The 22,400-nt window shown below is 42.6% G+C and overlaps 1 protein-coding gene across 1 annotated transcript in view; it reads left to right on the top strand.

Annotated features, from left to right (window-relative positions):
* LOC123084138 (ABC transporter G family member 45-like) overlaps positions 1-21,999 on the top strand; it is a 37,182-nt gene extending 15,183 nt beyond the window's left edge. Inside the window, exons 2-8 of the mRNA XM_044505900.1 lie at positions 12,039-12,159; positions 20,834-20,922; positions 21,088-21,172; positions 21,263-21,422; positions 21,595-21,710; positions 21,785-21,835; positions 21,904-21,999. Coding sequence (XP_044361835.1) covers positions 12,039-12,159; positions 20,834-20,922; positions 21,088-21,172; positions 21,263-21,422; positions 21,595-21,710; positions 21,785-21,835; positions 21,904-21,999 — 718 coding nt within the window. The remainder of the gene's footprint in view (positions 1-12,038; positions 12,160-20,833; positions 20,923-21,087; positions 21,173-21,262; positions 21,423-21,594; positions 21,711-21,784; positions 21,836-21,903) is intronic.
* Positions 22,000-22,400: the final 401 nt, after the last annotated feature.

Here is a 22,400-nt window from a genome sequence, read left to right as displayed (position 1 = left end):
AAATGATGAGATGTGCCAATGAGACTTTGTGGGGGATTGTTGGAATTTTGCTAGTAGGCCTTTGGCCCAAAGCCCAACTAAAATTCTGAAATTCTCTTGGCCCATTCATGCACACATGTGAGTGGAGTGAGTGAGGCTAAAGTTTAGTCCCACCATGGAAGTTGAGAGAGAGTTGCACCTCTTTATAAGGTGAGCTCTTCTACCACTTGTATGAGCATGAGAAGAGGAGACCTACACGCGCGCTCCTCCTCCTCGCTCGCCTCGCCACGCCACGCCACGCCTCGTCACGACGCGCCGCGGGTTGCGGGATTGAGCCGAGCCGAGGACAGAGCTATGCACGTTGTCTATATTTTTGCTGCATGGGAAAATTAATGAGTCATTAATTAATAATTAACGGACGCGTTAATTACTGAACCGTTTCCGATTCTTTTGGATCGTGACGACTCGGACGTGGGGTTTACTCCCACGACCTACCCGGCCCGCACTATATAGTCAGGGCAGACGTCTACCCTAGCCGCCGCCGCTTCGTATGGTTTCTCACCACCGTTCCAGATCATTGCGCCGCCAAGCAAGTCTTCTCCATCCCTCCTTCCGGCGTGCACCGCGAGAAGGGACAGCAGGCCTCCGGAACCCCGCCTCTCGTGATCCTGTACGGGAGAGGGGCGATCAGGTTTTTGGGGAGCGCACTCGCGCGACTGCTGGCAGCGACGACTTCGCGAACGACGACTTCTTCCCCGACCTCGGCAACCTCATCCTCGACGACATGGGCGACAACGTCAACGCCGGCGGTGCTGCACCCGCTGCACCGTATGTGATTCTATCCTTCCTGTTCGAGATCGTGGTAGAATTCATGTTTCTAGTATGTGCCCTAGATGTGATATGTTCATCTGCTATGCTAGTTCGCATGATTAGTTTAATCTCTGCTGCTGTGGTCATGATTTATCTTCTGTTTATTCGGATTAAATCTCGTAGTAATTTGCTCATATTTCCAACAATCCAAAAACCTGATTATAGGCAATTTACTCCGAGTGGTTTTGCTGCGCATCTGAAGCCGCCTGCCTTTAAGGGGGCGCAATATAAGAGGTGGCGCACGAGAGCAGTCTACTGGTTTCAGACCATGGGCTGCTATGATGCCACCAAGGGCAAGCCTGAGGGCGATCTTAATCCAGCACAGCTGGAAGCTTTTGAGAAGATCGATACCCTCTTTAAAGGCGCTCTTCTGAGTGTTCTTGATGACTCCATTGTGGATTCGTATATGTCGTTTGACAACGGCAAGGACATGTGGGCTGCGCTCGAGGCCAAGTTTGGTGCCTCGGACGCCGGCAGCGAGTTGTACGTCATGGAGCAATTCTATGACTACAAGATGACTGATGAGCGCCCTGTTGTACAGCAGGCTCATGAGATACAGTCGCTCGCAAAAGAACTTGAGTACTTCAAGTGTGTGTTGCCGGACAAATTTGTTGCCGGAGGCATCATTGCCAAGCTTCCACCTTCGTGGAACAATTTTGCTACTTCCCTGAAACACAAGAGACAGGAGTTTTCCGTTGCGGATCTCATTGGTACTCTTGATGTTGAAGAGAAGGCGAGAGCAAAGGACACACGTGCTCGAGTTGCTGAGGGAGGTTCTAGTGCCCACATGGTACAGAAGAAGAACTCCCAGCCCAACAAGTTCAAAAACAATAAGAACAAAACTCAGGGCAAAGGCAAGTTTGATACAAAGAACAAGCCATCACATTCTACCAACTTCAAGAAGAATTCTCATAAGAAGGGGAAGGGACTTTGCCATGTCTGCGGTGATCCTAATCACTGGGCTCCGAAGTGTCCTAACCGCTTTGAGGAGCGCGAACATGAGAAGAGCGGCAAGTCCGCTAATGTTGTCATCGGTGATACTGATATGAAGGAATCAGGGTACGGTATTTTTCCTACCATCCTTTCAGTATTTCAATCCCCTGATTGGTTAATTGACACCGGTGCCAATGTACATGTTTGTGCTGACGCCTCCATGTTTTCTTCTTACCAGGCAACAGGGACTTCACCCGTGCTGATGGGGAACGGGTCACATGCCATCGTTCGAGGTGTTGGTACGGTCGATCTGAAGTTTACTTCGGGGAAGACTGTGCGTCTGAAGAACGTTCATCATGTGCCGTCCATCAATAAAAATCTCGTTAGCGGTTCCCGTTTATGTCGAGATGGTTTTAAGTTGGTTTTCGAATCCAATAAAGTTGTAATTTCTAAGTGTGGACAATTTGTTGGAAAAGGCTATGAGTGCGGAGGCTTGTTCCGCCTATCTTTGTCAGATATTTGCACTAAAGTTATTAATAATGTTTGCCACAATAATGAGTCTGATATTTGGCATTCACGACTCTGTCATATTAACTTTGGTTGCATGACGCGGTTAGCCAATATGAATTTAATTCCGAAAATCTCTACTGTCAAAGGCTCCAAGTGCCAAGTATGTGTGCAAGCTAAGCAACCTCGCAAGTCCCATAAGACTGCAGAGGCAAGAGACTTGGCGCCACTAGAGCTTATACATTCTGATCTTTGTGAGATGAATGGCGTGTTGACAAAAGGTGGAAAGAGATACTTCATGACGTTGATTGATGACTCCACTAGATATTGTTATGTGTATCTTCTGAAATCAAAAGATGAGGCTTTGACTTTCTTTAAAAACTATAAAGCTGAGGCAGAGAACCAACTTGATCGAAAAATTAAACGGCTTAGGTCCGATCGTGGTGGAGAGTATTTTTCCAATGAATTTGATCTGTTTTGTGCGGAACATGGTATAATCCATGAGAGGACGCCTCCCTACTCACCCCAGTCAAATGGGGTAGCCGAAAGAAAGAACCGAACTCTAACTGATATGGTTAACACCATGTTAGACACTTCGGGTCTATCCAAGGAATGGTGGGGGGAGGCGCTAATGACTGCGTGTCATGTCCTAAACCGAGTTCCCACAAAGCATAAGACCATGACTCCATTTGAGGAATGGGAAAGGAAAAGGTTGAAACTCTCTTACCTACGTACTTGGGGTTGTTTGGCGAAAGTCAATATACCAATTCCCAAGAAGCGCAAGCTTGGACCAAAAACCGTGGATTGTGTTCTTCTGGGCTATGCTTTTCATAGCATCGGCTATAGATTTTTGATAATAAAATCTGAGGTATCCGACATGCATGTTGGTACGATTATGGAATCAAATGATGCAACTTTCTTTGAGGACATATTTCCTATGAAGGATATGTCGAGTTCATCAAATCAGGAGATACCTACTCCATCTAGTGAGGAATTCACTGTAATTCCTGAACCCACCATTGCGATGGAACACGTTGAGAATCCTGTTGAGGGTAACAATGGAACTCCTGTGAGGAGTAAGAGACAGAGGACTGCAAAGTCTTTTGGTGATGATTTCATTGTGTACCTCGTGGATGACACACCCAGGACTATTTCAGAAGCCTATGCATCTCCTGATGCTGACTACTGGAAGGAAGCTGTACGTAGCGAGATGGATTCCATCTTAGCTAACGGTACCTGGGAGATCACTGACCGTCCTTATGGGTGCAAACCTGTAGGATGTAAGTGGGTGTTCAAGAAGAAGCTTAGACCTGATGGTACGATTGAAAAGTACAAGGCACGGCTTGTGGCCAAGGGTTATACCCAGAAAGAAGGTGAAGACTTCTTTGATACTTACTCACCCGTGGCTAGACTGACCACAATTCGGGTGCTACTATCACTGGCTGCCTCACATGGTCTTCTCGTTCATCAAATGGACGTTAAGACGGCTTTCCTCAATGGAGAGTTGAAGGAGGAAATTTACATGGATCAGCCAGATGGTTTTGTAGTACCTGGTCAGGAAGGAAAGGTGTGCAAGTTATTAAAGTCTTTATATGGCCTTAAACAAGCTCCTAAGGAGTGGCATGAGAAGTTCGAAAGAACATTAACTGCTGCCGGCTTTGTAGTAAACGATGGTGACAAGTGCGTGTACTATCGCTATGGTGGGGGCGAAGGAGTTATTCTTTGTCTGTATGTCGACGACATATTGATCTTTGGAACCAAACTTGATTTAATCAAGGAGGTTAAGGATTTCTTATCTCGCTGTTTTGAGATGAAGGATCTAGGAGTAGCTGATGTTATCTTAAACATCAAGCTGTTGAGAGATGAGAATGGTGGGATCACACTGCTTCAGTCTCATTATGTGGAAAAGGTCTTGAGTCGTTTTGGGTATAGCGACTGCACGCCTTCTCCAACTCCATATGATGCTAGTGTGTTGCTTCGAAAGAATCGACGGATTGCTAGAGATCAACTGAGGTATTCTCAGATTATTGGCTCGCTTATGTATTTGGCGAGTGCCACGAGGCCTGACATCTCTTTTGCTGTGAGCAAGCTGAGTCGGTTTGTGTCAAAACCGGGAGATGATCATTGGCATGCGCTTGAGAGAGTTATGCGCTATTTGAAAGGCACCGCGAGCTATGGGATTCACTACACCGGGTATCCAAGGGTACTGGAGGGTTATAGTGACTCAAACTGGATATCTGATGCTGATGAGATTAAGGCCACAAGTGGTTATGTTTTTACACTTGGTGGTGGCGCTGTTTCCTGGAAGTCTTGCAAGCAGACCATCTTAACGAGGTCAACTATGGAAGCAGAACTCACAGCATTAGACACTGCCACTGTTGAAGCAGAGTGGCTTCGTGAACTCTTGATGGACTTACCTATGGTTGAAAAACCAATACCCCCTATCCTGATGAACTGTGATAATCAAACTGTGATCGTCAAGATAAACAGTTCTAAGGACAATATGAAGTCCTCAAGGCATGTGAAGAGGAGACTAAAATCTGTCAGAAAATTGAGGAACTCCGGAGTTATTACGTTGGATTATATCCAAACGTCGAAAAACTTGGCAGATCCCTTCACAAAGGGTCTATCACGTAATGTGATAGATAATGCATCGATGGAGATGGGTTTGAGACCCACCGCATGAGTTGTCCATAGTGGTAACCCACTCTATGTGATCGGAGATCCCGTGAAGTAGAAGTGGGAGACAAGCTGTTGGTCAGCTGGGAGGAGAGTATCCCTATATTAATTATCCCACTCCGTGAAGATGCAATACTCTCCTGATCTGCATGGCAGGTTGATACTTATCTTAATGTGTTCCAAGTGGCTTATTCGGGTAAGCAGAGATGTTGTCCTGCAGAACATCTTCTGAGGAACACACCTATATGAATTTGACTGTCAACGTCGCAGTCTGTGAGAATTGGGTGTTCTCTAATAAATTCATGAAAGGCCCTGGAGTATGACGTATACGCTCCACCCGCGGGGAAGCCTTGCGGCAGCCCAGTATCGGTCAAGAATTTGTGTGAAACTAGTTTCACAGAAAACTTGTAGTTCAAGGCATAGTCCACTATTCAAGTTGTGATCTAGTGTAGCATAAATTTCTAAGTGGAAGTTCAACTTCACAGTCTCCACTAAGCACCGATATATAAAACAATGTTTTGGAACTAAATGATGAGATGTGCCAATGAGACTTTGTGGGGGATTGTTGGAATTTTGCTAGTAGGCCTTTGGCCCAAAGCCCAACTAAAATTCTGAAATTCTCTTGGCCCATTCATGCACACATGTGAGTGGAGTGAGTGAGGCTAAAGTTTAGTCCCACCTTGGAAGTTGAGAGAGAGTTGCACCTCTTTATAAGGTGAGCTCTTCTACCACTTGTATGAGCATGAGAAGAGGAGACCTACACGCGCGCTCCTCCTCCTCGCTCGCCTCGCCACGCCACGCCTCGTCACGACGCGCCGCGGGTTGCGGGATTGAGCCGAGCCGAGGACAGAGCTATGCACGTTGTCTATATTTTTGCTGCATGGGAAAATTAATGAGTCATTAATTAATAATTAACGGACACGTTAATTACTGAACCGTTTCCGATTCTTTTGGATCGTGACGACTCGGACGTGGGGTTTACTCCCACGACCTACCCGGCCCGCAATATATAGTCAGGCAGACGTCTACCCTAGCCGCCGCTTCGTATGGTTTCTCATCACCGTTCCAGATCATTGCGCCGCCAAGCTAGTCTTCTCCATCCCTCCTTCCGGCGTGCACCGCGAGAAGGGACAGCAGGCCTCCGGAACCCCGCCTCTCGTGATCCTGTACGGGAGAGGGGCGATCAGGTTTTTGGGGAGCGCACTCGCGCGACTGCTGGCAGCGACGACTTCGCGAACGACGACTTCTTCCCCGACCTCGGCAACCTCATCCTCGACGACATGGGCGACAACATCAACGCCGGCGGTGCTGCACCCGCTGCACCGTATGTGATTCTATCCTTCCTGTTCGAGATCGTGGTAGAATTCATGTTTCTAGTATGTGCCCTAGATGTGATATGTTCATCTGCTATGCTAGTTCGCATGATTAGTTTAATCTCTGCTGCTGTGGTCATGATTTATATTCTGTTTATTCGGATTAAATCTCGTAGTAATTTGCTCATATTTCCAACAATCCAAAAACCTGATTATAGGCAATTTACTCCGAGTGGTTTTGCTGCGCATCTGAAACCGCCTGCCTTTAAGGGGGCGCAATATAAGAGGTGGCGCACGAGAGCAGTCTACTGGTTTCAGACCATGGGCTGCTATGATGCCACCAAGGGCAAGCCTGAGGGCGATCTTAATCCAGCACAGCTGGAAGCTTTTGAGAAGATCGATACCCTCTTTAAAGGCGCTCTTCTGAGTGTTCTTGATGACTCCATTGTGGATTCGTATATGTCGTTTGACAACGGCAAGGACATGTGGGCTGCGCTCGAGGCCAAGTTTGGTGCCTCGGACGCCGGCAGCGAGTTGTACGTCATGGAGCAATTCTATGACTACAAGATGACTGATGAGCGCCCTGTTGTACAGCAGGCTCATGAGATACAGTCGCTCGCAAAAGAACTTGAGTACTTCAAGTGTGTGTTGCCGGACAAATTTGTTGCCGGAGGCATCATTGCCAAGCTTCCACCTTCGTGGAACAATTTTGCTACTTCCCTGAAACACAAGAGACAGGAGTTTTCCGTTGCGGATCTCATTGGTACTCTTGATGTTGAAGAGAAGGCGAGAGCAAAGGACACACGTGCTCGAGTTGCTGAGGGAGGTTCTAGTGCCCACATGGTACAGAAGAAGAACTCCCAGCCCAACAAGTACAAAAACAATAAGAACAAAACTCAGGGCAAAGGCAAGTTTGATACAAAGAACAAGCCATCACATTCTACCAACTTCAAGAAGAATTCTCATAAGAAGGGGAAGGGACTTTGCCATGTCTGCGGTGATCCTAATCACTGGGCTCCAAAGTGTCCTAACCGCTTTGAGGAGCGCGAACATGAGAAGAGCGGCAAGTCCGCTAATGTTGTCATCGGTGATACTGATATGAAGGAATCAGGGTACGGTATTTTTCCTACCATCCTTTCAGTATTTCAATCCCCTGATTGGTTAATTGACACCGGTGCCAATGTACATGTTTGTGCTGACGCCTCCATGTTTTCTTCTTACCAGGCAACAGGGACTTCACCCGTGCTGATGGGGAACGGGTCACATGCCATCGTTCGAGGTGTTGGTACGGTCGATCTGAAGTTTACTTCGGGGAAGACTGTGCGTCTGAAGAACGTTCATCATGTGCCGTCCATTAATAAAAATCTCGTTAGCGGTTCCCGTTTATGTCGAGATGGTTTTAAGTTGGTTTTCGAATCCAATAAAGTTGTAATTTCTAAGTGTGGACAATTTGTTGGAAAAGGCTATGAGTGCGGAGGCTTGTTCCGCCTATCTTTGTCAGATATTTGCACTAAAGTTATTAATAATGTTTGCCACAATAATGAGTCTGATATTTGGCATTCACGACTCTGTCATATTAACTTTGGTTGCATGACGCGGTTAGCCAATATGAATTTAATTCCGAAAATCTCTACTGTCAAAGGCTCCAAGTGCCAAGTATGTGTGCAAGCTAAGCAACCTCGCAAGTCCCATAAGACTGCAGAGGCAAGAGACTTGGCGCCACTAGAGCTTATACATTCTGATCTTTGTGAGATGAATGGCGTGTTGACAAAAGGTGGAAAGAGATACTTCATGACGTTGATTGATGACTCCACTAGATATTGTTATGTGTATCTTCTGAAATCAAAAGATGAGGCTTTGACTTTCTTTAAAAACTATAAAGCTGAGGCAGAGAACCAACTTGATCGAAAAATTAAACGGCTTAGGTCCGATCGTGGTGGAGAGTATTTTTCCAATGAATTTGATCTGTTTTGTGCGGAACATGGTATAATCCATGAGAGGACGCCTCCCTACTCACCCCAGTCAAATGGGGTAGCCGAAAGAAAGAACCGAACTCTAACTGATATGGTTAACACCATGTTAGACACTTCGGGTCTATCCAAGGAATGGTGGGGGGAGGCGCTAATGACTGCGTGTCATGTCCTAAACCGAGTTCCCACAAAGCATAAGACCATGACTCCATTTGAGGAATGGGAAAGGAAAAGGTTGAAACTCTCTTACCTACGTACTTGGGGTTGTTTGGCGAAAGTCAATATACCAATTCCCAAGAAGCGCAAGCTTGGACCAAAAACCGTGGATTGTGTTCTTCTGGGCTATGCTTTTCATAGCATCGGCTATAGATTTTTGATAATAAAATCTGAGGTATCCGACATGCATGTTGGTACGATTATGGAATCAAATGATGCAACTTTCTTTGAGGACATATTTCCTATGAAGGATATGTCGAGTTCATCAAATCAGGAGATACCTACTCCATCTAGTGAGGAATTCACTGTAATTCCTGAACCCACCATTGCGATGGAACACGTTGAGAATCCTGTTGAGGGTAACAATGGAACTCCTGTGAGGAGTAAGAGACAGAGGACTGCAAAGTCTTTTGGTGATGATTTCATTGTGTACCTCGTGGATGACACACCCAGGACTATTTCAGAAGCCTATGCATCTCCTGATGCTGACTACTGGAAGGAAGCTGTACGTAGCGAGATGGATTCCATCTTAGCTAACGGTACCTGGGAGATCACTGACCGTCCATATGGGTGCAAACCTGTAGGATGTAAGTGGGTGTTCAAGAAGAAGCTTAGACCTGATGGTACGATTGAAAAGTACAAGGCACGGCTTGTGGCCAAGGGTTATACCCAGAAAGAAGGTGAAGACTTCTTTGATACTTACTCACCCGTGGCTAGACTGACCACAATTCGGGTGCTACTATCACTGGCTGCCTCACATGGTCTTCTCGTTCATCAAATGGACGTTAAGACGGCTTTCCTTAATGGAGAGTTGAAGGAGGAAATTTACATGGATCAGCCAGATGGTTTTGTAGTACCTGGTCAGGAAGGAAAGGTGTGCAAGTTATTAAAGTCTTTATATGGCCTTAAACAAGCTCCTAAGGAGTGGCATGAGAAGTTCGAAAGAACATTAACTGCTGCCGGCTTTGTAGTAAACGATGGTGACAAGTGCGTGTACTATCGCTATGGTGGGGGCGAAGGAGTTATTCTTTGTCTGTATGTCGATGACATATTGATCTTTGGAACCAAACTTGATTTAATCAAGGAGGTTAAGGATTTCTTATCTCGCTGTTTTGAGATGAAGGATCTAGGAGTAGCTGATGTTATCTTAAACATCAAGCTGTTGAGAGATGAGAATGGTGGGATCACACTGCTTCAGTCTCATTATGTGGAAAAGGTCTTGAGTCGTTTTGGGTATAGCGACTGCACGCCTTCTCCAACTCCATATGATGCTAGTGTGTTGCTTCGAAAGAATCGACGGATTGCTAGAGATCAACTGAGGTATTCTCAGATTATTGGCTCGCTTATGTATTTGGCGAGTGCCACGAGGCCTGACATCTCTTTTGCTGTGAGCAAGCTGAGTCGGTTTGTGTCAAAACCGGGAGATGATCATTGGCATGCGCTTGAGAGAGTTATGCGCTATTTGAAAGGCACCGCGAGCTATGGGATTCACTACACCGGGTATCCAAGGGTACTGGAGGGTTATAGTGACTCAAACTGGATATCTGATGCTGATGAGATTAAGGCCACAAGTGGTTATGTTTTTACACTTGGTGGTGGCGCTGTTTCCTGGAAGTCTTGCAAGCAGACCATCTTAACGAGGTCAACTATGGAAGCAGAACTCACAGCATTAGACACTGCCACTGTTGAAGCAGAGTGGCTTCGTGAACTCTTGATGGACTTACCTATGGTTGAAAAACCAATACCCCCTATCCTGATGAACTGTGATAATCAAACTGTGATCGTCAAGATAAACAGTTCTAAGGACAATATGAAGTCCTCAAGGCATGTGAAGAGGAGACTAAAATCTGTCAGAAAATTGAGGAACTCCGGAGTTATTACGTTGGATTATATCCAAACGTCGAAAAACTTGGCAGATCCCTTCACAAAGGGTCTATCACGTAATGTGATAGATAATGCATCGATGGAGATGGGTTTGAGACCCACCGCATGAGTTGTCCATAGTGGTAACCCACTCTATGTGATCGGAGATCCCGTGAAGTAGAAGTGGGAGACAAGCTGTTGGTCAGCTGGGAGGAGAGTATCCCTATATTAATTATCCCACTCCGTGAAGATGCAATACTCTCCTGATCTGCATGGCAGGTTGATATTATCTTAATGTGTTCCAAGTGGCTTATTCGGGTAAGCAGAGATGTTGTCCTGCAGAACATCTTCTGAGGAACACACCTATATGAATTTGACTGTCAACGTCGCAGTCTGTGAGAATTGGGTGTTCTCTAATAAATTCATGAAAGGCCCTGGAGTATGACGTATACGCTCCACCCGCGGGGAAGCCTTGCGGCAGCCCAGTATCGGTCAAGAATTTGTGTGAAACTAGTTTCACAGAAAACTTGTAGTTCAAGGCATAGTCCACTATTCAAGTTGTGATCTAGTGTAGCATAAATTTCTAAGTGGAAGTTCAACTTCACAGTCTCCACTAAGCACCGATATATAAAACAATGTTTTGGAACTAAATGATGAGATGTGCCAATGAGACTTTGTGGGGGATTGTTGGAATTTTGCTAGTAGGCCTTTGGCCCAAAGCCCAACTAAAATTCTGAAATTCTCTTGGCCCATTCGTGCACACATGTGAGTGGAGTGAGTGAGGCTAAAGTTTAGTCCCACATTGGAAGTTGAGAGAGAGTTGCACCTCTTTATAAGGTGAGCTCTTCTACCACTTGTATGAGCATGAGAAGAGGAGACCTACACGCGCGCTCCTCCTCCTCGCTCGCCTCGCCACGCCACGCCACGCCACGCCTCGTCACGACGCCGCGCGGCGGGTTGCGGGATTGAGCCGAGCCGAGGACAGAGCTATGCACGTTGTCTATATTTTTGCTGCATGGGAAAATCAATGAGTCATTAATTAATAATTAACGGACGCGTTAATTACTGAACCGTTTCCGATTGTTTTGGATCGTGACGACTCGGACGTGGGGTTTACTCCCACGACCTACCCGACCCGCAATATATAGTCAGGGCAGACGTCTACCCTAGCCGCCGCTTCGTATGGTTTCTCATCACCGTTCCAGATCATTGCGCCGCCAAGCTAGTCTTCTCCATCCCTCCTTCCGGCGTGCACCGCGAGAAGGGACAGCAGGCCTCCGAAACCCCGCCTCTCGTGATCCTGTACGGGAGAGGGACGATCAGGTTTTTGGGGAGCGCACTCGCGCGACTGCTGGCTGCGACGACTTCGCGAACGACGACTTCTTCCCCAACCTCGGCAACCTCATCCTCGACGACATGGGCGACAACATCAACGCTGGCGGTGCTGCACCCGCTGCACCGTATGTGATTCTATCCTTCCTGTTCGAGATCGTGGTAGAATTCATGTTTCTAGTATGTGCCCTAGATGTGATATGTTCATCTGCTATGCTAGTTCGCATGATTAGTTTAATCTCTACTGCTGTGGTCATGATTTATATTCTGTTTATTCGGATTAAAACTCGTAGTAATTTGCTCATATTTCCTTCACATATGTAGCAACTGTGTGTCTTTTACTTGCAATAACAGTTGTGCTTTCCATCGCATGCAGTCTGGGAGTCGCCGGGCCCAAGGTGGAGGTGCGGTTCGATGATCTCGCCGTGGAGGCACACGTCCGCATCGGCCGCCGGGAGCTGCCGACGCTGCTCAACTGCGCCGTCAACGCCGCACAGGTATGTCCGCATCGTTTTGGCCGGCGATCGACCAGCCTGTTGCCCTCCTACCATCTCCTCAAACTGTAGACACGATCTTCAAAGTGGTGCGTTGCTGGCGGCCGGGTAGGGGTGAATAAATAGAATCATGGCGAGCTGACGCCTCTCAGCCTGTTTCCCTGCTCCTAGTCAGTTGCTGCTTTGCATCGCTCCTACTCCTAGTCCTGGTCAGTTGATCGCTGTGATGTATATAAGCAGATCTTAGTTTTGGTGAACTGCCTAGTTACCTTTCGTGAACTGCTATGTCTTGACTGTTGAGGTACGACATGCATGTGGAAGCCCAAGACCTCTAGTTCATGCATCCTTCACTTTTAGCTCTCTAGCCTCTCCTTATGCAGTTTCTAACAGACAACGTGACTTCAACTAGCGGGCAAAGGGGCGGCGGCACACCGCGTCCGTGCAACTGCTCTTGACTTATACAATTGTTGTTGCTGCTCAAAAACTATAACAACATAGTACACATGTCGGATGAGTGGAAAAGTATATCAGGTTAAAATATTATGGGGATACATTGCAGTGGCTAGATGAGACAAATTTGCTTATTAAAAAAGAAAATCCAGTGAAGTGCAATAGTTTCTTTACAGTTAAGCTATCATAAGAAAATGTGAAATAGAAGATTGACAGGCTAAAACAGTGAGATCTTCTAGTAACACAGATCTTTGACTCTCCAGTTGTGATAGTACATTCCTTTTTTTTTACTCTGAAATCTTCAAATAGCTACTCCAAGTAGGAAGCAGACCATGGAGAAGCTGCTCGCATGCTTGTAAGTGTTCAAGGTACCCTATGCAAAGGCGTCAAAAAGTCAACTTTAGGTTCCCTTCTCGTGGCATTTTCTGGAACTCTAATGGGTAATTCTGATGATTTTTTTTACAAAAATGACACCATAATCGGTGAACATGGGCTTACAACAGATCCTTATATGCCATGGAAAATAATGTGTTCATGTTATCATTTAAACGTTCTCTATGGCTCTAAATATTTGAGCAAAAAGATATTAATCCATGGTTTTGTTTATGACTTATTGAACCAAAACATCAAATTTACCTTAACCACAAGTCTGAAATTATTGGTAGAGTTAGTTCCAATTATAGTGCCACGATAAAGTGAGCTTATGTCATCTAAAAATATCACCGATTGCTTCTAACCACTAAGGGATAAAAGAAGAGAAACTAATAACTAAACTCACCAAACCTGAAATAGCTCATTATCCAAGGCAATCTAACACTGAAAAGAGTTCTTTCTGCAAAAGATTAAATTTGCTTGATCGCCATATTAAAATGTTGCCAAAGAACCAACCTTATGTTAATTCGAATTTTGCTTTGACCCACATAAAGAGAACTTTTTTCCCTGCTTGCTGATTTAGTTGCTAACAATGGTATTTAGTAGCAAATGAATCAAGGCTAGTACTGGAAGATAGTTGTTTCATGTAAGAAAAGAGGACACACACAAAAATTGCCACAACAATGCTCATATGGACAGGCAAGCTTTGTCTTTTCCATGGTAGATGATAATCAATATACTCAATTCTTTCAAATGGATACACATGACAAATATATCATATGAAAAAAAGTTGGAAATGTCAAACATGCATGCCTAGCTAACTAGCTATAGGACAATGCTAGAAAGAACTTTTGAACTGATCGTATGTTTGCTTGATAATCCAAGAAGATTCATCTTTGAAGTGAAAATGCTTGTTGTCAATATGTGGAAGGAGGGCCGGAGAAACTTGCATGGAGCATCGAAACAATGTGTTGGTACACCCTTAAGAACTGGAATTGCTATCTGAATACCGATCACTTGAAAAACAATTCATCTATACATTTGAAGTCTGAGAAATTACATTGTGTTATTTGTAGTATTATATAAGATACAAATCTGCATACCTAGTTCTTTTGCATGGCGGAAACATCGAGAAATAAAATTAGAAAATTGACAACTAAAACTAACTATTGCCAAGGTGAGAATGGGATTTTCTTCATATATAGTGAAGTTGATGTCTAAGAAAGAATTCGATAATCTGGACCGAGATAAAAAATATAATTTATTAAAAGTATAAAGCTGGCATAAAGATAACTATTTTTAAAAAGGTGTAGTTGTAAAGCAGTGTATTCCTTTTTGACACCGAGTCAAAGCTGTGAACCAACCAAACGAACATGCATCAAAACACGGGTAGCGCGAACTGAGCGTAGCTCACATGGTTAGCTTCCTTCTGATGGTACCATCCCACTAGGGTTCACGTCTTAGACTATGCCACGAGTGCTCGCATTTTCATAGATTTATTTCAGCCTTTTCGGCGATGTTTGTTCAGTAGGAGGAGATGTCACCGTCTACTACGAAGGCGCCTGTAGTGACTTCGTCAATCTCAAGATGTTGTGCTGGCTCGGTATCTCGGAGGTTCTCATAGAGGTAGAGTGTGTATGCGTGTGTTCATAGGGGTGAGTGTATGTGTGTGTACGTGGGCATCAAAGTGTGCTATGAAGACATCTGTGGTGACTTTGTCAATCTCAAGATATTGTATCGGCTCAGTATCTCGGAGGTGCTCATAGAGTTATGGTGTGTGTGCGCGCGTTCATAGGTGTGTATGTGCGTATGTGGGCATCAACATCGACTACCAAGACATCTGCGTTGACTTCGTCAATCTCAACATGTTGCGCCGGCTCAGTATCTCGGAGGTATTAATTGAGGTAGAGTGTGCATGCGCACGTTCATATGGGTGTGTGTATGTGAACATCTACGTTGTACTGCGTTAAAAAATCAGTAGCAAAACACAAAAGGAAAATCCAATAATTAACCAAATAAAAAATCAAACACATGTCAGCTAGAAATGGATTCATGCAAAGCACTTCAAATGCACGGCAGCAGCCCTTGCTTAGCTTCTTTAATTGTTTTATATATTACTCCATTCACTTCCTTACACAAGGCCACTTCATATTTGTATGTCTAACTAACAATTAACTTTACCACTAAAAATGAGCTCATGCCATAAAAGGTGTTATGCACATTTCAAACAACTTTCCGATGATATATTTTCGATGACATTCAATTCATATTTTGTTAACCAAAATTATAAGTCAAAGTTTGATACGGAAAATGAGATGGCCTTGTATAAAAAAAATAATGTAATTCGAGACAGAATTCTCTTTTTCAAAAAAAAACGAGGATCCACGAAGCTGTGGCAACCTGGGCCAAGCCGTGCTTGAGGAGGATGTGGATCACCTCCAGCACAAGCGGACTTGTGTAGTTCGACGTCAACACCTGAACTTAATGTTATTTCTCATGCATTGCTTTCCCTAGAGACACAACAAATAATACACGCATATGTATGTACTTGACGTTCGTACATGACCTTTTTTAAAACAATTCATAATTTGTAGTGTTACAGGAGAAAACAATTCAATATATGAGTGGGGCGGGGATTGCTTTTGCCTGAGTAAATACTTAAAGCCATTACATTTGGAGCACACTTCTAGGTGACCACCACCATTTCAAATTTTTAAACACCACTTTTGGGATGAGTGGTCCCAAAAAGCACTTTGGTTTAGAGCGTTCTAGTAACGAATACGACGACCCTGGAACTTCAAATTAGGAGTGGCATGCCATCGTATGTGGCCACTATATTGAGGTGGACATAAGCCCCACCTGCTTTTTCGATAAAGGGCGATTTTATTAATTCAAGATGTAGCATCGAGCGAATGTAGATCATTATGAGTAACACCCGACCTCTGCATAACTAGATACACACAGCCAAATACGAAAGTCTGACAAAAAGACATAACACAAAACCGACAAATCAACAATACTAGAAAAATATAGACCGACACTATGCCTACGTCGAAAGAAGTGGTGGATCAATCTGTAGGTTATACTGGCACCCATGTTAGAAAAAAAAACCTCCGTAGCCACCTGCTTCTATCGCGTACACACCGCCTTGAACAGCGGTTCGTACTCTGCTCGTTGTAGCATAGACCATGTACGAAGCGAGTGTGTACACCATGTATAAGCCCCACCTGCTTAGTTGTTCTCTTCTTCTCCCTGCTTCCTCCTGTCTCCCATCTCTTTCTTTCAGGCTTTTCTTTTTTAAAAATTAGAAGAAACACTTGTTTTCCAGGAATCCTGCACAAAAAAGGGGTGGTTTTGAGTAATATACTCACCTAGAAGTTTCTTGTAGAGATATATATGCTTATTACTAATAATGAACACAACTAGTTGGGCGTAAGCACCAGGGACATCTCCGGAAATTTCACACCCTGGGGTGAAAATCAAAATAGGTCCCTAAATGTCAAAAGGTTCATTTAAATGAAAAACTAACATAACTAAAGTATACTCCCGCTCAACTATATAACTTAAAATGCGCGTTATTCGGTACAATATTTATGAAATATATCAAATAGTAATGCTAAAGTAGTAATGATGGTAATAAAGCAATAAATTAACCTCACGTTCTGCCGAAAAGCAACATTTCTCTAATATTTATATTGACATTAAATCTTCAATCATTTCTTCATAACTAATATTCTCAAAGACATCCTTTTCAAGTTATATTGTGTCCAAACCACAAATTATAATGGTACAATAATTGCCTAGCATGAATAAATCAATTTCAATGGTCACATCTTTTGGAAGGAACATACAAGCTGGTTTTTGTAACGCGTTGACACAAAAGATATGTACTTATTTTAATTCCTTTCTAATAAGTATTTCTATGAAAAGATATCATTCCACCAAGGAGCGCGTATTTTTACGGAGAGGCATCTTTTCAGAAAGAAACGTGTCTTTCCACAAAGACCAAGGGGCATGTATTCCCCAAAGAGGCACCCTTTCACCTAGGGACATCTTTTAACCAAAATACATGAGCATTCGTAAGCTCCAATTGTGAAGATCTAACAATCTTGACCGATCCTCGATATAATCTAATGTATGCTCCTTTTAGAGTGGCGTGGCCTAACGTGCGCTGCATTTGGAGTTAATTTTAGAATAAAAAGAGATCAAGGAGTACTTCTTCAAAATATTTAGAATATCAACAGAAACCATATATTTATTAAGTGGGTCCTCATGGAAAATTACCTCACCAAAAAGTACATCAATATGTGTATGTTCTCCGCTTGTAAGTGCACCTTCAATATTAACACAAGCAAGCATCAAACTTGTTGTCCAAGGATCACAATCTATCTGAAGTAAGCAAGAAACCAAATGTTTATCGTACCTCTTATATTGTTTAAATTCCTTAGTGAGTGAAATGATAGCTTGATCAACGGAATGTATACAAGAATTGACCCTACATGACTCCTCCACAGATCATCATCTACATCCTCATCAAATCTACTTTTTTCTTTTGATATTATGTTTGGTGCAGAATTCTAGACGAATATCCATCTCCATTGATTTTTTTAGTATTCCAATGCTTTTGAAAATCCAGTTACTCTATACCTAGTGAAAAAGGAAATAAGGCCATGTGCAAATTCTAGTGCAAAATTTTATAACCATATCCTTTGATCATAACTATTTGTTGATCAAATTAGCAGCAGATAGTATTTCATACCATGTGATTACTGACACTCAAAATTCAAAGCCACAAAGATTATTTCGGCTAACGATTGACCTCCAGTACTTGTCGATGGTTCTTTATCACTTTCATCCACTTGTAGTAAGGAATCCCTTACTTCTGGTAGTTGAGATCTTATAGCCTTAACACCATCAACAGGACTGTCCTAATGGTTCGATGGCAATGACATGAGAGTCAATCATGTGTTATGTTAGCTATGAAATTTTTTGTTGTATTAGAATTAGCAAATGTCGTATAGATGCGTTGGATAACTCCAAAAAATATGTTGCTTTTTAATAAGACTTTGCCATATCACATAGAGTCATACTATGACAACCACAAGCTAAACTCTTTTATTATCTACATATGTTTCTTTTGTGCCCCTAGAAGTTTTCCTTTCAAAATCAACCTATTATCATATTTTGTCCTCTTACGTTGTCCACATCAGGGTCAAGCCTTCCCTTTTTACGACAACAAATAATCCTTATCCAAGAGTATCTTTCACATCCATAAAACCAAAGAAGGATTGTTTAATGTAAAAAGAACCTGAAGATGCGTCAATGTTCCTAATTATCAAATACATATTTTCTTGGTGGCTTGCATCAGGAATGCAATCAAGTATAACCAATAAGTACTTTGCTTATTTTGCCTTTTCAATTATTTCAGACCTGATTGTAGCAGCGAGCAAATTTAACTCACTCTAGATAGAACGACCAAGACAATTGTCACAAAATTTATCATTGGTGATGCAGTCAACATGCTCTTTGAAAACTGGCTCAAATTCAACTAACATTAGAATTAGTCCTATTACTCCCATGAAATGCAATATTATGATGTGCAAGAAATTTTACCTTTAAAAGAATCATGAACAAAACTTTTCTCCAATTATCCCTTTCTTCGCTTAGCAACTTTATTTTTTTATTCTTTTGCAACCTAAGGTGCAATTCACACCATGTAATCATATTTGTGACTATGTTTTCTACTAGTTTCATGCTCTTTAAGTCTACTACCAAGATGACTCCTTTATTAAAGCTCCAATTTGCAAACTACCTTCCCATGAGCCCCTATCTTAATAATTTGCATAAAATAATTACTTTGTCAATATCTTTTTTGTGTACAAGCCATCATGTGTCACACTTTTATCCATTAGATAGAAATCTAGTGTATGGTAGGTAAAAAACCTTCTAGACAATTTATTTCTAGGACCATGCTCAATAAACAAGTTTCTTTTAGCACCTAAATATCTATCATTCGGTACCAATTGCATCCCAAGTTCTTGGTCAAATATATCGTGTTGAAAAGGATTATGGATGTTATCAGAAATATTAGAACTACTACTTTCATCAACAGAATTAACAATATCACCTTCATTGGCAGTACTACCAACAACCTCCATGGGCAATATTAGCATCTCCCCTTAATGATAATGTTACCATCATCCACTGCATCAATTTCTGCATCATGATTGTCAACCTCTACAACTTCATTACCAAGACTGTCATAAACATTAACATGAGGAATTTGATTTTCATCGTCAAGTTGCAAGTCGGTCACAACAAATCAATAAATAGCTCCCCGTGCAAGGCTTTGTTGTTTGTATTGTTGGTTGTCTTGTTTTCGTCTTCGCAATCAAATTGATCGAGCGTCATTGCCTACTACTTAATGTTTCATTTGCGCAACTGGATGGAAAATAAGTGAGCGGGTTCCATTATCGGATTGGAAGCAAAAATTCAAAGCTTTGCCATGGTTTGGTCTTCCTATCCTCCAGGCTTAAGCCAGCCCATCTAGCATTTTCTCGTTTCCCGAGTGACAAGAAAATAAGACCACAACTGCCATGAACAGATAACAATTTTACTGTAAAAAATCTCTCTAATGGGGGCCCATGGTTTTGGGGACCCTATGTGGCCGCTCAAGTCACACACACCCTCATTGACGGGCCTAGTAAGCACATGAATTTCCAAATTAGGAACATGCTAGCATGTTCTACAACAAGTTCGTGATTTCAGGATTTTGCTCGTTGTCACCGGCTCATAAAAAAGTTGTGTGCCAGATCCACGCATCACACGGTCGTCATCTACGTCAAACTATCCAACCCTAAAACCAACTATTATGCTAGGTTGGATATTTTGAAACCACACCTCATACCAACATTAATCACGCCCTAAAGTTGAGGCTACTACCAAGTTGGCCCCGTTGTCCTAATTTATTTGTCATTCAATATTTCCATTCCAAGCCATGGCACATTATCCATCTATGTTTTTTAGAGGACTGCAACCTCACTCCTTAGGAACCCACCTCTTGAAGAAGGAGCACATAACTCTATAGGGCACCCGATTTAACTCCAAAGTGTCTGAGCATTAAAAACAAATGGCGGTGACCTCGTACACTTCCGTGGACTTATTTTATTGGAAGTTGTTTGGTTGCAAGGTCCAAACGTGGATAAAACATGCGTCAAACAAATCATAAGACTAAAAATATACCCTGTTAGCTTTCCGAGTAGCTAAAATTGGATGCCATGTTTGTTTGATATAGTTATTAATTCTATTTTCTAATGGGTGCACATAGTGGAAAATGAAAAAAAAACATCATTTGTTCGTTAAAATAAAGATGTGATATCAAGAGACCCCCTCACAATGCTTCCCCCTCGACCGTCTGTTCACCTAGATGAAGTGGCAAGACACCTCACACTTGCTTGACTCAGGAGCGCATTTTTCAATGTTGCATGAATGGTTGGGACGCGACCCTCCCCAACACCCATCTCATTGTTTTATGGGACACTGATGCATGTTGGCGGCAGAACCTCACATTGGTTGCAGCTCATAGGTCAAACCACTAGAGAAAGACTATCCTCGTTAGAAATGGAGGTGGAATTAGGTCTCCAAATGTGTCATGTTGCTTCCGTGAAACGATGTTCTTGCAGCAAATAAGTTGTTAGAGTTTTGCCAACCATGCATTCTATTGTACCTCCATACCCTATATGTGAAGTTATTAATTTCGTGTGCATTCGAGCCCGCTGTGATTGACTGTTCTATACAAATGTGAGGAAACTGCGTGCATGCGGTTCAAATAATCTTTTCATTGTTATTTGTGTAGGATTTGGTGTCATTTTTTCATATGTATTCTAGAAGGAAAGGAGCAATCAAAATCATAAATGAAGCAAGCGGCAAAATTCGACCATCAAGGTATATATGCATACTTTTTACTAGCGTAAAAGTAAGAATACATTTTGTACCTCAAACAAATTGTTCCAAGGAATGACATCTTCGCATAGTACCACAACTGAAAGTTCATGACTTATTAATTTACGGACCTAAGATCCTGAAAAGTTGTCGTATGAACATAACCAGGATGACACTTCTTCTCGGAGCGCCCGGTTCTGGGAAGACAACATTTTTGAAGGCATTGGCAGGAAAGTTGGATTCATCCCTAAAGGTAGGCTGGGTTATGTACATACCACCAAAAACACCTACATACGTGGTCTAATGGAAATTGCATTTTTCTTGATGTAAAATATCTTACTAGCGCAAAGGAAAGATCACATACAATGAAGAAGAAGTGAATTGCTCAACACCTCAACACATGCATGCTTACATTAGCCAGTATGATCTTCACCATGCTGAGATGACTGTCAGAGAGACAATTGATTTCTCGTCCAATATGTTGGGAACCATTAACGAATTTGGTAAGTCATTGTCCTAAGCATGGTGTGCTATTCATATTATAGGTCTTACATATAGATCAAGATTATGTGCTTATGAACGAGATTAATTTTGTAACAAAATGCATAAAGTGGAACTCAAAAAGCTCCCGTGTAGATGGTAAAGGTATCCTTTATTTTTCATCTACATGGATAGTAATCAATACGATTCCTGTATTTGGAATGTTAAACGTAGAGATGATGGGACAATCAGTAAGAAGAAAGCAGGGTGAGCTCAATGAAGTGGAACCAAATCTTGACTCATTTATTAAGGTGGTTACTTCGATTTTCTCAATTTTTAATAATTACATTTATCTCCCCAACCACTTAAGATATGTTATCTACAGGCTACGACATTTGGAGAACGAACTAACCTTACAATGAACTATATTATCAAGGTACCAGTAACTTTTCAATCTACTGTTATTTATCTTGACAACATAATCACAAGATCTGTGTGATGTAGATACTTGGTTTGTCTGAGTGTGCTGATATCCTAGTGGGGGATGAGATGAGAAGAGGCATATCGGGAGGACAAAAGAAAAGGGCAACAATTGGTTAGCATTTTATACTTTGTGCCATGTATTTTGTTCCTCTTTGTTGAAATTTTAGCCTCTCTTGAAATTTACTACCAACTTTGCCCTGATAGCTTGACCTTTATGGAGAAAACTAAATTTCCGATCCCTTAACTTACCTACTTGACCATTTTAGCGTTATATCGACTAGAGGGGGGTGAATAGCCGATTTTTATAAAAGTCTTCAAAACGTGGAAGTTTCGAAGACAAACGATAGAAATAGACCTATTATCATGCAGCGGAAGGTAGACTACACTAGGCAAACCATAGTCAAGTATTCAATGAAGTGAAAGCACAATGACCTATAGCAGCTAGGTAGTTAGGATTAGGTAGGAAGATATTATGAAGCCAAACAGAATACGCAGTCACCCAGTGAAGACAAAAGATA

This window comes from Triticum aestivum, chromosome 4A (assembly GCF_018294505.1).
Source record: "Triticum aestivum cultivar Chinese Spring chromosome 4A, IWGSC CS RefSeq v2.1, whole genome shotgun sequence".
NCBI lineage: Eukaryota > Viridiplantae > Streptophyta > Magnoliopsida > Poales > Poaceae > Triticum > Triticum aestivum.
This window is presented reverse-complemented; position numbering and strand designations above follow the sequence as displayed.